Genomic DNA, 16,954 nt, shown 5'->3' on the forward strand with positions numbered 1-16,954 from the left:
GTGACTGAGGGCAGTTTGATTCTCCCAGGAGGGTCACGGCGAGGCTGTGGAGACTGGAGGGGACTAGTGTTACTGTGCTGGGCTGACCAGGTGAACCTATGGGTAACCCGAGAGTGAAGCCAGACAAAGGCTTCAAGAGGAATCTGATACTGTGGATGCTGGACCATACAGGTGGGCTGGCCTGAGCTCCCATACACCCCTCACCCCCTCTCAGCTGAAGCCTACTCTCTCCTCAGGTAACACGTGTAGCCCATCACCCCCCCCCCCCCCCCCCCCTAGTCACCCTATAGCTGAGGGTAATGGCCCCTAGTCGTCCGTTAGCTGAGGGTAATGGCCCCTAGTCAAATCAAATCAAATTTATTTATATAGCCCTTCGTACATCAGCTGATATCTCAAAGTGCTGTACAGAAACCCAGCCTAAAACCCCAAACAGCAAGCAATGCAGGTGTAGAAGCACGGTGGCTAGGAAAAACTCCCTAGAAAGGCCAAAACCTAGGAAGAAACCTAGAGAGGAACCAGGCTATGTGGGGTGGCCAGTCCTCTTCTGGCTGTGCCGGGTGGAGATTATAACAGAACATGGCCAAGATGTTCAAATGTTCATAAATGACCAGCATGGTCAAATAATAATAAGGCAGAACAGTTGAAACTGGAGCAGCAGCACGGCCAGGTGGACTGGGGACAGCAAGGAGTCATCATGTCAGGTAGTCCTGAGGCATGGTCCTAGGGCTCAGGTCCTCCGAGAAAGAGAGAGAATTAGAGAGAGCACACTTAAATTCACACAGGACACCGAATAGGACAGGAGAAGTACTCCAGATATAACAAACTGACCCTAGCCCCCGACACAAACTACTGCAGCATAAATACTGGAGGCTGAGACAGGAGGAGTCAGGAGACACTGTGGGCCCCATCCGATGATACCCCCGGACAGGGCCAAACAGGAAGGATATAACCCCACCCACTTTGACAAAGCACAGCCCCCACACCACTAGAGGGATATCTTCAACCACCAACTTACCATCCTGAGACAAGGCCGAGTATAGCCCACAAAGATCTCCGCCACGGCACAACCCAAGGGGGGGCGCCAACTCAGACAGGAAGATCACATCAGTGACTCAACCACCTCAAGTGACGCACCCCTCCTAGGGACGGTTTGAAAGAGCCCTAGTAAAAGCCAGTGACTCAGCCCCTGTATTAGGGTTAGAGGCAGAGAATCCCAGTGGAGAGGGGAACCGGCCAGGCGAGACAGCAAGGGCGGTTCGTTGCTCCAGAGCCTTTCCGTTCACCTTCACACTCCTGGGCCAGACTACACGTAATGACCCCCCCTCCTCCTCCTCTCTCTGCCCCCCCCCCCCCCCCCCACCTCTCTTTGCGGCTTTCCTCTCTCCATGGCCTGCCAGAGGGAGGTATTGGAGTCCTTTATCTTCTAAGTTACTGGCAGCTATTTACACAGGGTAACAGCCAAGCCATGTTGGCATGCAGTGTGTTGGGGGGGGGGGGGGGTCTGGCCCTGTGTGTGTCGGCTCGGCTCTGCGTCTTCCCTGTAAAAAATGAGGGGGGTAAGAGACTGAGCGACTGAGCTGGATTCCAACAGGCGCTTGTTGTTATAGTGTGTGTTAATGGGTCTTGGTGGGTGTCTGGCTCACATGTGTGCCGCCTGTTTGATCCACTCTGTGGAAGGAGTGTGGCTACAGATTCAGCCTGGCGTCGCTGCCTGGAGCTACAGATTCGGCCTGGCCTCGCTGCCTGGAGCTACAGATTCGGCCTGGCCTCGCTGCCTGGCCCTGGAGCTACAGATTCGGCCTGGCCTCGCTGCCTGGCCCTGGAGCTACAGATTCGGCCTGGCCTCGCTGCCTGGCCCTGGAGCTACAGATTCAGCCTGGCCTCGCTGCCTGGCCCTGGAGCTACAGATTCAGCCTGGCCTCGCTGCCTGGCCCTGGAGCTACAGATTCAGCCTGGCCTCGCTGCCTGGAGCTACAGATTCAGCCTGGCCTCGCTGCCTGGAGCTACAGATTCAGCCTGGCCTCGCTGCCTGGAGCTACAGATTCGGCCTGGCCTCGCTGCCTGGCCCTGGAGCTACAGATTCAGCCTGGCCTCACTGCCTGGCCCTGGAGCTACAGATTCAGCCTGGCCTCGCTGCCTGGCCTCGCTGCCAGGGCCTGCTACGGCTACACACTACGCCTATATTAACCCCCCAGGACTTTAGAATCAACACAGATTTATTCACAACTCATATTTGCACACAGTCAGTAACAACTGTTTTGTAGTTATGGAAATAGTCTGGAGTACCTAGACCTGAGCTGTGTTCAATACTCATACTAACTATACCTAGACCTGAGCTGTGTTCAATTCTCAGTCCTGAGCTGTGTTCAATTCTCAGACCTGAGCTGTGTTCAATACTCATACTAACTGTACCCAGACCTGAGTTGTGTTCAATACTCAGACCTGAGCTGTGTTCAATACTCATACTAACTGTACCCAGACCTGAGTTGTGTTCAATACTCAGACCTGAGCTGTGTTCAATACTCAGACCTGAGCTGTGTTCAATACTCAGACCTGAGCTGTGTTCAATACTCAGACCTGAGCTGTGTTCAATTCTCAGACCTGAGCTGTGTTCAATTCTCAGACCTGAGCTGTGTTCAATACTCATAGTAACCGTACCTAGACCTGAGCTGTGTTCAATTCTCAGACCTGAGCTGTGTTCAATACTCATAGTAACCGTACCTAGACCTGAGCTGTGTTCAATACTCATACGAACTGTACCTAGACCTGAGCTGTGTTCAATACACAGACCTAAGCTGTGTTCAATACTCATATTAACTCTACCTAGACCTGAGCTGTGTTCAATACTCAGACCTGAGCTGTGTTCAATACTCATACTAACTCTACCTAGACCTGAGCTGTGTTCAATACTCGTACTAACAGTACTAATTGTGAGGTAAATTGAGTATATGGTTTTGTTATTGGTTGTCGTATGGATATAGTTGGTAAACCAAACGTTCCAGGATGTCGTACTACACCCTCCGAAATACAAAGTACACAAGCAGTGGACACTCTTTCTGTGCTGTTTGGGCCCATGATGCAATTCTTCAGAAAACAGGCGTGGCTTCACAACGTTTTCAGATTGGAAGACAATGGAGGATAAATATGCTGCCGCAGTCCGATTGAAGGATTTTGTTTTAACTAATCGTGATAAATGTTGAGCAATGTAATAAAGTAATGCCTTTTCAAATAAGTTGCGTTGCACGTTATGTTGGCTGACAATTTGTTAGCTACGATGTCCTTAAGATGGCAGCGTAGCCTAGTGGTTAGAGCGTTGGACGAGTAACCGGAAGGTTGTGAGTTCAAACCCCCGAGCTGACAAGGTACAAATCTGTCGTTCTCAATCAATCAATCAATCAAATTTATTTTATATAGCCCTTCGTACATCAGCTGATATCTCAAAGTGCTGTACAGAAACCCAGCCTAAAACCCCAAACAGCAAGCAATGCAGGTGAAGAAGCACGGTGGCTAGGAAAAACTCCCTAGAAAGGCCAAAACCTAAGAAGAAACCTAGAGAGGAACCAGGCTATGTGGGGTGGCCAGTCCTCTTCTGGCTGTGCCGGGTGGAGATTATAACAAAACATGGTCAAGATGTTCAAATGTTCATAAATGACCAGCATGGTCGAATAATAATAAGGCAGAATAGTTGAAACTGGAGCAGCAGCACAGTCAGGTGGACTGGGGACAGCAAGGAGTCATCATGTCAGGTATTCCTGGGGCATGGTCCTAGGGCTCAGGTCCTCCGAGAGAGAGAAAGAAAGAGAGAATTAGAGAGAGCATATGTGGGATGGCCAGTCCTCTTCTGGCTGTGCCGGGTGGAGATTATAACAGAACATGGCCAAGATGTTCAAATGTTCATAAATGATCAGCATGGTCGAATAATAATAAGGCAGAACAGTTGAAACTGGAGCAGCAGCACAGCCAGGTGGACTGGGGACAGCAAGGAGTCATCATGTCAGGTAGTCCTGGGGCATGGTCCTAGGGCTCAGGTCCTCCGAGAGAGAGAAAGAGAGAAGGAGAGAATTAGAGAACGCACACTTAGATTCACACAGGACACCGAATAGGACAGGAGAAGTACTCCAGATATAACAAACTGACCCTAGCCCCCCGACACATAAACTACTGCAGCATAAATACTGGAGGCTGAGACAGGAGGGGTCAGGAGACACTGTGGCCCACTCCGAGGACACCCCCGGACAGGGCCAAACAGGAAGGATATAACCCCACCCACTTTGCCAAAGCACAGCCCCCACACCACTAGAGGGATATCTTCAACCACCAACTTACCATCCTGAGACAAGGCTGAGTATAGCCCACAAAGACCTCCGCCACGGCACAACTTAAGGGGGGGGGGGGGGCGCCAACCCAGACAGGATGACCACATCAGTGACTCAACCCACTCAGGTGACGCACCTCCTCCAGGGACGGCATGAGAGCCCCTGAACAGGCAGTTAACCCACTGTTTCTAGGCCGTCATTGAAAATAAGAATTAGTTCTTAACTGACTTGCCTAGTTACATAAAGGTAAAAAAATAATTAAAAGATCCACATGGCATATCGTTAGAGCGGTATGTTAGTTACCTACTATAACGTTAGTTCGTTACCAATACATCCAACTTGCCAGTATATTTACTTTTGCCACCTAACTACCCAACGTAGATAGACTTGGTTATTCCCATCATTCATAGCTTAGTTTAGTCGTTTGTGTGCTTTCGTAAATTTGCTCTGGCGATCTGAGCACTCTGGTCTGACTGTGTCAGAGGGTGGAATTAACTGTTGAATGTACCAACGCTCAACACCCATTTGTCAATGTTCTCCGGTTGGTTTGTAGTCTAAACACATTCTGTCTAGATGTTTTGCACGTTGAGCATTTCCAATGTTCTCCGGTTGGTTTGTAGTCTAAACGCATCCTGTCTAGAGGTTTTGCACGTTGAGCATTTCCAAACTGACATTGATGTTTCTGTGACCATGTTTGACTTGCTTCTGTCGTCCTGTGTTGTTGGTGCTCATTGGTTACCTGGCAACAGTAGAATCCGTGTGTAGTCTATGTATAGGCCACTTGAGACGTGACATGTCTGTGTTTTTTAGATGGATGCCTCAGACAGCCACTTCAGTACAGTGTCGGTCTGGATAATTCTAGGCCGACACAGATAGACGTTATTGGATATAAATCCATGAAAGGACCCGTCTGTCCACATAAGAGGAGTGAACCTATGGAGACTTCCAGTTGTTCTGGTGGGACCCTGAGTCCTCCCTCTAGAGGAGTTATTCTGCACAGAGAGGTCCTCTGTTCTGCCTGAGGTCCTGCTGGGGTTGGTTGAGCTGCCTGGGGTCCTACTGGGGTTGGTTGTTCTGCCTGGGGTCCTGCTGGGGTTGGTTGAGCTGCCTGGGGTTGGTTGGTTCTGCCTGAGGTCCTGCTGGGGTTGGTTGTTCTGCCTGGTGGGGTCCTACTGGGGTTGGTTGTTCTGCCTGGTGGGGTCCTACGGGGGTTGGTTGTTCAGCCTGGGGTCCTACTGGGGTTGGTTGTTCAGCCTGGGGTCCTGCTGGGGTTGGTTGTTCTGCCTGGGGTTGGTTGTTCTGCCTGGGGTTGGTTGTTCTGCCTGGGGTTGGTTGTTCTGCCTGGGGTCCTGCTGGGGTTGGTTGTTCTGCCTGGGGTCCTGCTGGGGTTGGTTGTTCTGCCTGGGGTTGGTTGTTCTGCCTGAGGTCCTGCTGGGGTTGGTTGTTCTGCCTGGGGTTCTGCTGGGGTTGGTTGTTCAGCCTGGGGTCCTACTGGGGTTGGTTGTTCAGCCTGGGGTCCTACTGGGGTTGGTTGTTCAGCCTGGGGTCCTACTGGGGTTGGTTGTTCTGCCTGGGGTTCTGCTGGGGTTGGTTGAGCTGCCTGAGGTCCTGCTGGGGTTGGTTGTCCTGCTGGGGTCGGTTGAGCTGCCCGGGGTCCAGCTGGGGTTGGTTGAGCTGCCTACGGTCCTCCTGGGGTTGGTTGTTCTGCCTGGGGTCCTACTGGGGTTGGTTGTTCTGCCTGTGGTCCTACTGGGGTTGGTTGTCCTGCCTGGGGTTGGTTGAGCAGCCTGGGGTCATACTGGGGTTGGTTGTTCTGCCTGTGGTCCTACTGGGGTTGGTTGAGCTGCCTGTAGTCCTGCTGGGGTTGGTTGAGCAGGCTGGGGTTGGTTGAGCAGGCTGGGGTTGGTTGAGCTGCCTGTGGTCCTGCTGGGGTTGGTTGAGCAGGCTGGGGTTGGTTGAGCAGGCTGGGGTTGGTTGAGCAGGCTGGGGTTGGTTGAGCAGCCTGTGGTTCTGCAGGGGTTGGTTGAGCAGCCTGGGGTCCTGCTGGGGTTGGTTGAGCAGCCTGGGGTTCTGCTGGGGTTGGTTGAGCAGCCTGGGGTTCTGCCGGGGTTGGTTGTCCTACTGGGGTTGGTTGTCCTGCTGGGGTTGGTTGAGCAGCCTGGTCACTATAACGTTAGGATTCCTGTTTCTTTGTGCGTTACCAGTTATGAGACAAAACACCTGAACAACTTTAATACATGCTGTAGTAGCTGTTTATAAATCACTACTGACACACGGACTGAGTTACGGGTTAGAGTTGGTGGTAACTTTACCAATATGTTCCTCTCTCTGTCTGCAGGTACATGTACTGGACGGACTGGGGCGAGGTTCCTAAGATTGAGCGAGCGGGGATGGACGGTACCAACAGAGCCATGATCATTGACAAGGAGATCTACTGGCCCAACGGTCTCACGCTGGACTACAGCCAGGAGAAACTGTACTGGGCTGACGCCAAGTTCAACTTCATACATCGCTCCAATCTGGACGGCACTGGGAGGTACAGTAATCAACCAACCAATCAGAAACTCTCATTTTGGTTCCAGCGTAATAAAAGCAGGAAGTAATATTTCAGATGAGTAACCAGGCTACTTTTACTGCCGTATACCGAGTGTCTACAGAGACAACGGATCCACATTTTGTTGTCTTACAGCCTGAATTTAAAATGGATTAAATTGTATATTTTAGTCATTACCGCATAACGTCAGTGGAATAATGTTGGCAGACATTTTTTTTAAAACTAAATTTTAATTTAAAAATTAAAAGCTGAAGTGTCTTTGGGTCATTTTTACAGGGTGGTAAAATCTTTTGCTTTCTAAATATATATATATATATATATATATATATATAATGTAGCATAATAAAATACTGTCTTTTCAAGCCTTTCATTTCAAGTTTTGTTGACTAGAAAATACATCATATGAATATTAGTTATTTGTATCATATCTGTATCGGTGTATTGAAGCTGTTTATCAACCAAAACGTGACGACGTCTCAATGTATTACTGCGTTTACCAGGAAGGGTTGAACCTTTTCTTGGAATATGTTATTGTTTATAATGATTTAAAAAGGTCACATATACAGTGGATGTGTTCAGATGAAATCAGATGTTCCTGATTAGTTCAAGTGACTTGAATCTGCGGCCAGACTTGAACATGGCCGCAAAGATCAACAACCAACTTGACAGAACTTGAAGAATTAAAAAATATATATAATATACAAATATTGTACAATCCTGGTGTGCTTAGAAAATTACCCAGAATGACTCACTGCTGTAATCACTGTCCAAGGGGACTCTTAACATGTATGGACTCAGGGGTGTGACTACTGATGGAATCAAGACAAAGTTGATTTGTCACGTGTGCAGAATACAACAGGTGTAGTAGACCTTACAGTGAAATGCTGAATACAACAGGTGTAGTAGACCTTACAGTGAAATGCTGAATACAACAGGTGTAGTAGACCTCACAGTGAAATGCCGAATACAACAGGTGTAGTAGACCTCACAGTGAAATGCTGAATACAACAGGTGTAGTAGACCTTACAGTGAAATGCTGAATACAACAGGTGTAGTAGACCTCACAGTGAAATGCTGAATACAACAGGTGTAGTAGACCTTACAGTGAAATGCTGAATACAACAGGTGTAGTAGACATTACAGTGAAATGCTGAATACAACAGGTGTAGTAGACCTCACAGTGAAATGCTGAATACAACAGGTGTAGTAGACCTTACAGTGAAATGCTGAATACAACAGGTGTAGTAGACCTCACAGTGAAATGCTGAATACAACAGGTGTAGTAGACCTTACAGTGAAATGCTGAATACAACAGGTGTAGTAGACCTCACAGTGAAATGCTGAATACAACAGGTGTAGTAGACCTCACAGTGAAATGCTGAATACAACAGGTGTAGTAGACCTTACAGTGAAATGCTGAATACAACAGGTGTAGTAGACCTTACAGTGAAATGCTGAATACAACAGGTGTAGTAGACATTACAGTGAAATGCTGAATACAACAGGTGTAGTAGACCTCACAGTGAAATGCCGAATACAACAGGTGTAGTAGACCTCACAGTGAAATGCTGAATACAACAGGTGTAGTAGACCTTACAGTGAAATGCTGAATACAACAGGTGTAGTAGACCTCACAGTGAAATGCTGAATACAACAGGTGTAGTAGACCTTACAGTGAAATGCTGAATACAACAGGTGTAGTAGACCTCACAGTGAAATGCTGAATACAACAGGTGTAGTAGACCTTACAGTGAAATGCTGAATACAACAGGTGTAGTAGACCTTACAGTGAAATACTGAATACAACAGGTGTAGTAGACCTTACAGTGAAATGCTGAATACAACAGGTGTAGTAGACCTTACAGTGAAATGCCGAATACAACAGGTGTAGTAGACCTCACAGTGAAATGCTGAATACAACAGGTGTAGTAGACCTTACAGTGAAATGCTGAATACAACAGGTGTAGTAGACCTTACAGTGAAATGCTGAATACAACAGGTGTAGTAGACCTTACAGTGAAATGCTGAATACAACAGGTGTAGTAGACCTCACAGTGAAATGCTGAATACAACAGGTGTAGGTAGACCTTACAGTGAAATGCTGAATACAACAGGTGTAGTAGACCTCACAGTGAAATGCTGAATACAACAGGTGTAGTAGACCTCACAGTGACATGTTTTCTTCCAGGCTCTGACCTAGTGCATAAAGGTATTTGGTGAACAACAGATAAGTATAGATATGAAAACTGTCCAGGTTTGTTTACCTGTTCAGGAGTCTTATGGCTTTGGGGGTAAAAACTGTTGAGAAGCTTTTTAGTCCCAGACTTGGGACTCCGGTCCCGCTTTCCATTCTATGTTTGTGTAGATCGTTGACAACAAAATTACATTTTACATTTTAATCTGACCTTGTAACACATGTGGAACTAGTTGAGGGGTGTGAATATGATCTGAAGGCACGGTGGGGGATGGGCTGTAGGGGACGGACTGTAGCTGCTGTCTGTCTGCTGTGTCTCCAGGGAGGACTACTGTTACCACAGTACTAAACTAGTGTCTGTCTCTGTGTCTCCAGGGAGGTGGTGGTTAAGGGAGACCTCCCTCACCCCTTCGCTCTGACGCTGTACGAGGAGACTCTCTTCTGGACCGACTGGAACACCCATTCCATCCACTCGTGTCAGAAAGAGACCGGGGAGGATCGGAAGAAAGTCCACTCGGACATCTTCTCTCCCATGGATATACACGTCTACAGCCAGAAGAGACAGCCGCTACGTAAGAACACAAAGCCAAATCACTGGTCCCACTCACTGTGAATGACATGCTCCTATCCAAAATATAGAATGATCAGGGCCCGGTCACCTGTCTTCCTCCTCTGTGATCGGCTAGCTAGGTCTAGGACAATAGATCTATGTTCGGCTGGCTCGGTCTAGGTCAATAGATCTATGTTCGGCTGGCTTGGTCTAGGTCAATAGATCTATGATCGGCTAGCTAGGTCTAGGATAACAGAAGATTTGTGATGGTCTAGGACAGTAAAGCCCTGTACTCTGAGGTTTAATTCAGATAATTTGTCACAGTGCAGAGGGGACCTGCTACACGTCAATGACCCTGCTGTTACAGCCCCCTTCCCCTGCATGCACAGCTGTCTCCAGGGTCGTGTCTACTCTTGACACTTCTATGCAACTTCTGCTATCAGAATTCAAAAGATCACATTGAAAAGACGGGTCTAGACGCACAAAAGTGGCTTTGTGGTCTGATGTGTGATCAGATCTGTCTGACCACTTCAGGAGGTGGTCAGGGATTTCTCCTCAGTCTGGACCAATCAGGCTACTGAAAGCGTGTGGAGGGCTACTCATCAGCACTCCTCCCACAAATCTCCATAAAATGTGTGTTTTGGACCGAGAGGCACCTTTTTCATTATAACGTTGGAGGAAATGCGTTCCTAGCGTGTGAGGAACGTGTTCGCTGGCCTCATAAATGCTAGCTAATATTTAGAAGAACGTGTTGGTTTTGACTAGAGTTACTAGAGTTATGCTAACCCTTTTGCAATCCCTTTAGCATTGCTAAAGCGAACACGCAGAGGTTGGCCGGCGAACGGCAGAGGTTGGCCGGCTAACTAGCTCTAGTAGTTAGCTACTGCCATCAGTTGTTATGTTAGCATATTCTGCCTGTTCCACCGTGTATAGAATGCATACTGGCATTTGAATATATCTCAGGGAAAAGGGAATCCGGACACCGTGGACATGGTTAAATGCAGATGCATAACGCATTGGGACTTCATGATCAGAACTCTAAAGCTGCATGAACTGTCAAGTCTAGACAGGTCCCAGGACTCTACTCTACTCTCAGTGACCTTGGCGACACATGGACCTCACAGTGACCTTACCGACACATGGACCTCACAGTGACCTTACCGACACATGGACCTCACAGTGACCTCGGCCACACATGGACCTCACAGTGACCTTACCGACACATGGACCTCACAGTGACCTCGGCCACACATGGACCTCACAGTGACCTTACCGACACATGGACCTCACAGTGACCTCGGCCACACATGGACCTCACAGTGACCTCGGCCACACATGGACCTCACAGTGACCTCGGCCACACATGGACCTCACAGTGACCTTACCGACACATGGACCTCACAGTGACCTCGGCCACACATGGACCTCACAGTGATATTATCACTGGCTAACTGTTTGTGTATATATACAAAAGTATGTGGACACCGATATTTAGTGGCTTCGGCTATTTCAGCCACACCCGATGCTGACAGGTGTATAAAATCCAGCACACAGCCATGCAATCTCCATAGACAAACATTGTAGAATGGCCTCACTGAAGAGCTCAGTGACTTTCAACGTGTCACTGTGATAGGATGTCACTTTTCCAACAATTCTGTTAAGTTTGTGCCCTGCCACGGTCAACTGAAGAGCCAAGCAAGTAGAAACCATCTGTCCTCAGTCAGAACGCTCACTACCGAGGTCCAAACTGCCTCTGGAGAACACTCACTAACGAGGTCCAAACTGCCTCTGGAGAACACTCACTAACGAGGTCCAAACTGCCTCTGGAGAACACTCACTAACGAGGTCCAAACTGCCTCTGGAGAACACTCACTACCGAGGTCCAAACTGCCTCTGGAGAACACTCACTACCGAGGTCCAAACTGCCTCTGGAGAACACTCACTAACGAGGTTCAAACTGCCTCTGGAAGCAACGTCAGCCTTAGATCACCATGCTCAATGCCAAGCGTCGGCTGGAGTGCCGTAAAGCTCGCCGCCATTGGACTCTAGAGCAGTGGAAACGCGTTCTCTGGAGTGATGAATCACGCTTCACCATCTGGCAGTCTGACAGACGACTCTGGGTTTGGTGGACGCCAGGAGGACGCTACCTGCCAGAATGCATAGTGCCAACTGTAAAGTTTGGTGGAGTAGGAATAATGGTCTGAGGCTGTTTTTTGTGGTTCGGGCCCCTTAGTTCCAGTGAAGAGAAAGCTTAATGCTACAGAATACAATGACATTCTAGACTATTCTGTGCTTCCAACTTTGTGGCAACAGTTTGGGTGAGGCCCTTTCCTGTTTCAGCATGAAAATGCCCCCTGTGCACAAAGCAAAGTCCATACAGAAATCATTTGGAAGAACTTGACTGGCCTGCACAGAGCCCTGACCTCAACCCCATCGAACACCTTTGGGATGAATTGGAACGCAGTAACAACAATGATCCAACATCTAGTGGAAAACCTTCCCAGAAGAGTGGAGGCTGTTATAGCAGCAATGTTCCATCATCTAGTGGAAAGCCTTCCCAGGAGAGTGGAGGCTGTTATAGCAGCAATGTTCCATCATCTAGTGGAAAGCCTTCCCAGGAGAGTGGAGGCTGTTATATCAGCAATGTTCCTACATCTAGTGGAAAGCCTTCCCAGAAGAATGGAGGCTGTTATATCAGCAATGTTCCTACATCTAGTGGAAAGCCTTCCCAGAAGAGTGGAGGCTGTTATAGCAGCAATGTTCCTACATCTAGTGGAAAACCTTCCCAGAAGAGTGGAGGCTGTTATAGCAGCAATGTTCCAACATCTAGTGGAAAGCCTTCCCAGAAGAGTGGAGGCTGTTATAGCAGCAATGTTCCAACATCTAGTGGAAAGTCTTCCCAGAAGAGTGGAGGCTGTTATAGCAGCAATGTTCCTACATCTAGTGGAAAGCCTTCCCAGAAGAATGGAGGCTGTTATAGCAGCAATGTTCCTACATCTAGTGGAAAGCCTTCCCAGAAGAGTGGAGGCTGTTATAGCAGCAATGTTCCAACATCTAGTGGAAAGCCTTCCCAGAAGAGTGGAGGCTGTTATAGCAGCAATGTTCCAACATCTAGTGGAAAGCCTTCCTAGAAGAGTGGAGGCTGTTATAGCAGCAATGTTCCAACATCTAGTGGAAAGCCTTCCCAGAAGAGTGGAGGCTGTTATAGCAGCAATGTTCCAACATCTAGTGGAAAGCCTTCCTAGAAGAGTGGAGGCTGTTATAGCAGCAATGTTCCAACATCTAGTGGAAAGCCTTCCCAGAAGAGTGGAGGTTGTTATAGCAGCAATGTTCCAACATCTAGTGGAAAGCCTTCCCAGAAGAGTGGAGGCTGTTATAGCAGCAATGTTCCAACATCTAGTGGAAAGCCTTCCCAGAAGAGTGGAGGCTGTTATAGCAGCAATGTTCCAACATCTAGTGGAAAGCCTTCCCAGAAGAGTGGAGGTTGTTATAGCCGCAAAGGGGGGACCAACCCCATATTAATGCCCATGATTTTGGAAAAAGATGTTGGCTGAGCAGGTGTCCACATACTTTTGGTCATGTAGTGTAGATTTCAGAGATAATGTCTGGTCATGTAGTGTCTTCAGAGATAATGTCTGGTCATGTAGTGTAGATTTCAGAGATAATGTCTGGTCACGTACAGTAGTCTTCAGAGATAATGTCTGGTCATGTACAGTAGTCTTCAGAGATAATGTCTGGTCATGTAGTGTCTTCAGAGACAATGTCTGGTCATGTACAGTAGTCTTCAGAGATGTCTGGTCATGTAGTGTCTTCAGAGATAATGTCTGGTCACGTAGTGTCGTCTTCAGAGATAATGTCTGGTAGTGTATTAAATGAGGAATAGGGTGCCATTTGGGACAGCAGTGATAATGAATGGTGTGTGATGTGTCTGTAGTCCTCTGACAGCAGTGATAATGGTGTGTGATGTGTTTGTAGTCCTCTGACAGCAGTGATAATGGTGTGTGATGTGTTTGTAGTCCTCTGACAGCAGTGATAATGGTGTGTGATGTGTTTGTCTGGAGTCCTCTGACAGCAGTGATAATGGTGTGTGATGTGTTTGTAGTCCTCTGACAGCAGTGATAATGGTGTGTGATGTGTTTGTAGTCCTCTGACAGCAGTGATAATGAATGGTGTGTGATGTGTCTGTAGTCCTCTGACAGCATGTTGTCTCCTTCCTGAACAGTGTCATCACCATGTTCTGTGAACAACGGAGGCTGTTCCCATCTCTGTCTCCTGTCTCCTATTACACCTCACTACCAGTGTGCCTGTCCCACCGGAGTCCAGCTGCTAGAGGACAGCAAGACCTGCAGAGACGGTGAGCCCTACACCACAGCCCCCTCTTCTAAGGCCTGCACCACAGCCCCCCCCCCCCCTTCTGAGCCCTACACCACAGCCCCCCCCTTCTGAGCCCTACACCACAGCCCCCCCCCCCCCCCCCTTCTGAGCCCTACACCACAGCCCCCCCCCCTTCTGAGCCCTACACCACAGCCCCCCCTTCTGAGCCCTACACCACAGCCCCCCCTTCTGAGCCCTACACCACAGCCCCCCCCCCTTCTGAGCCCTACACCACAGGCCCCCCCCCTTCAGAGCCCTACACCACAGCCCCCCCCCTTCTGAGCCCTACACCACAGCCCCCCCCCCCCTTCTGAGCCCTACACCACAGCCCCCCCCTTCTGAGCCCTACACCACAGCCCCCCCCACTTCTGATCCCTACACCACAGCCCCCCCCCTCTGAGCCCTACACCACAGCCCTTCCCTCTGAGCCCTACACCACAGCCCCCCCCCCCCCTTTGAGCTCTACACCACAGCCCCCCCTGAGCCCTACACCACAGCCCCCCCTGAGCCCTACACCACAGCCCCCCCTTCTGAGCCTTACACCACAGCCCCCCCTTCTGAGCCTTACACCACTGACCTTCCTCTCTCCTTTCCCTGACCTTCCTCTCTCCTTTCCCTGGCCTTCCTCTCTCCTTTCCCTGGCCTTCCTCTCTCCTTTCCCTGACCTTCCTCTCTCCTTTCCCTGACCTTCTTCTCTCCTTTCCCTGACCTTCCCCCCTCCTTTCCCTGACCTTCCCCCCTCCTTTCCCTGACCTTCCTCTCTCCTTTCCCGGACCTTCCTCTCTCCTTTCCCTGACCTTCCTCTCTCCTTTCCCTGACCTTCCCCCCTCCTTTCCCTGACCTTCCTCTCTTTTTTCCCTGACCTTCCTCTCTCCTTTCCCTGACCTTCCTCTCTCATCTCCTTTCCCTGACCTTCCTCTCTCATCTCCTTTCCCTGACCTTTCCCTCTCTCCTTTCCCTGAACTTCCCCTCTCTCCTTTCCCTGACCTTCCTCTCTCATCTCCTTTCCCTGACCTTCCTCTCTCCTTTCCCTGGCCTTCCTCTCTCATCTCCTTTCCCTGACCTTCCTCTCTCATCTCCTTTCCCTGGCCGTCCTCTCTCCTTTCCCTGGCCGTCCTCTCTCATCTCCTTTCCCTGGCCTTCCTCTCTCATCTCCTTTCCCTGACCTTCCTCTCTCATCTCCTTTCCCTGACCTTCCTCTCTCATCTCCTTTCCCTCTCATCTCCTTTCCCTGACCTTCCTCTCTCATCTCCTTTCCCTGACCTTCCTCTCTCATCTCCTTTCCCTGACCTTCCTCTCTCATCTCCTTTCCCTGACCTTCCTCTCTCATCTCCTTTCCCTGACCTTCCTCTCTCATCTCCTTTCCCTGACCTTCCTCTCTCATCTCCTTTCCCTGACCTTCCTCTCTCATCTCCTTTCCCTGACCTTCCTCTCTCATCTCCTTTCCCTGACCTTCCTCTCTCATTTCCTTTCCCTGGCCTTCCTCTCTCATCTCCTTTCCCTGGCCGTTCTCTCTCCTTTCCCTGACCTTGCCCTCTCTCATTTCCCTGACCTTCCTCTCTCATCTCCTTTCCCTGGCCGTCCTCTCTCCTTTCCCTGGCCTTCCTCTCTCATCTCCTTTCCCTGGCCTTCCTCTCTCATCTCCTTTCCCTGGCCGTCCTCTCTCCTTTCCCTGACCTTCCCCTCTCTCCTTTCCCTGAACTTCCCCTCTCTCATTTCCCTGACCTTCCTCTCTCATCTCCTTTCCCTGACCTTCCTCTCTCATCTCCTTTCCCTGACCTTCCTCTCTCATCTCCTTTCCCTGACCTTCCTCTCTCATCTCCTTTCCCTGACCTTCCTCTCTCATCTCCTTTCCCCGACCTTCCTCTCTCATCTCCTTTCCCCGACCTTCCTCTCTCATCTCCTTTCCCCGACCTTCCTCTCTCATCTCCTTTCCCCGACCTTCCTCTCCTTTCCCTGACCTTCCTCTCCTCCTCTCCTTTCCCTGACCTTCCTCTTCTCTCTCTCTCTCCACCTCTCCTATATATCCCTGACCCTCTTCTCTCTCTCTCTCTCCACCTCTCATGTGGTGTCCCCACTCAGCCCTCCTGTGGTGTTATCGTGTCCACACTCAGCCCTCCTGTGGTGTTATCGTGTCCCCACTCTGCCCTCCTGTGGTGTTATCGTGTCCCCACTCAGCCTTCCTGTGGTGTTATCGGGTCCCCACTTAGCCCTCCTGTGGTGTTATCGTGTCCTCACCTCTCCTCTCCCCCCTCCAGGTCCCACACAGGTCCTCCTGTGGTGTTATCGTGTCCTCACCTCTCCTCTTCCCCCTCCAGGTCCCACACAGCTCCTCCTCCTGGCCCGGCGGACTGACCTGCGCCGCATCTCCCTGGATACGCCCGACTTCACCGACATCATCCTCCCGACGGACGACATCCGCCACGCCATCGCCATCGACTATGACCCGGTGGACGGACACATCTATTGGACCGACGACGACGTCAGGGCCATCAGGAGGTCCTACCTGGACGGCTCTGACGCTCAGTTCATCGTCACCTCACAGGTCAGTCATCCTAACCTCAGGTCACTAACAGCTGGGCCAGATGGTTACTACATTTGGTAACAGCAGCAGAGGTCACTAACAGCTGGGCCAGATGGTTACTACATTTGGTAACAGCAGCAGAGGTCACTAACAGCTGGGCCAGATGGTTACTTCATTTGGTAACAGCAGAGGTCACTAACAGCTGGGCCAGATAGTTACTACATTTGGTAACAGCAGAGGTCACTAACAGCTGGGACAGATAGTTACTACATTTGGTAACAGCAGCAGAGGTCACTAACAGCTGGGCCAGATGGTTACTTCATTTGGTAACAGCAGAGGTCACTAACAGCTGGGCCAGATGGTTACTACATTTGGTAACAGCAGAGGTCACTAACAGCTGGGCCAGATGGTTACTACATTTGGTAACAGCAGCAGAGGTCAC

The 16,954-nt window shown here is 49.8% G+C and overlaps 1 protein-coding gene across 1 annotated transcript in view; it reads left to right on the top strand.

The window, feature by feature from the left end:
• LOC118936541 (low-density lipoprotein receptor-related protein 6-like) overlaps positions 1-16,954 on the top strand; it is an 80,953-nt gene that overhangs the window by 15,404 nt on the left and 48,595 nt on the right. The window contains exons 3-6 of the mRNA XM_036945514.1: positions 6,655-6,852; positions 9,440-9,636; positions 13,837-13,968; positions 16,307-16,533. Of these exons, the coding sequence (XP_036801409.1) occupies positions 6,655-6,852; positions 9,440-9,636; positions 13,837-13,968; positions 16,307-16,533 (754 nt within the window). The remainder of the gene's footprint in view (positions 1-6,654; positions 6,853-9,439; positions 9,637-13,836; positions 13,969-16,306; positions 16,534-16,954) is intronic.

Source organism: Oncorhynchus mykiss, chromosome 15 (genome assembly GCF_013265735.2).
Source record: "Oncorhynchus mykiss isolate Arlee chromosome 15, USDA_OmykA_1.1, whole genome shotgun sequence".
Lineage (NCBI taxonomy): Eukaryota > Metazoa > Chordata > Actinopteri > Salmoniformes > Salmonidae > Oncorhynchus > Oncorhynchus mykiss.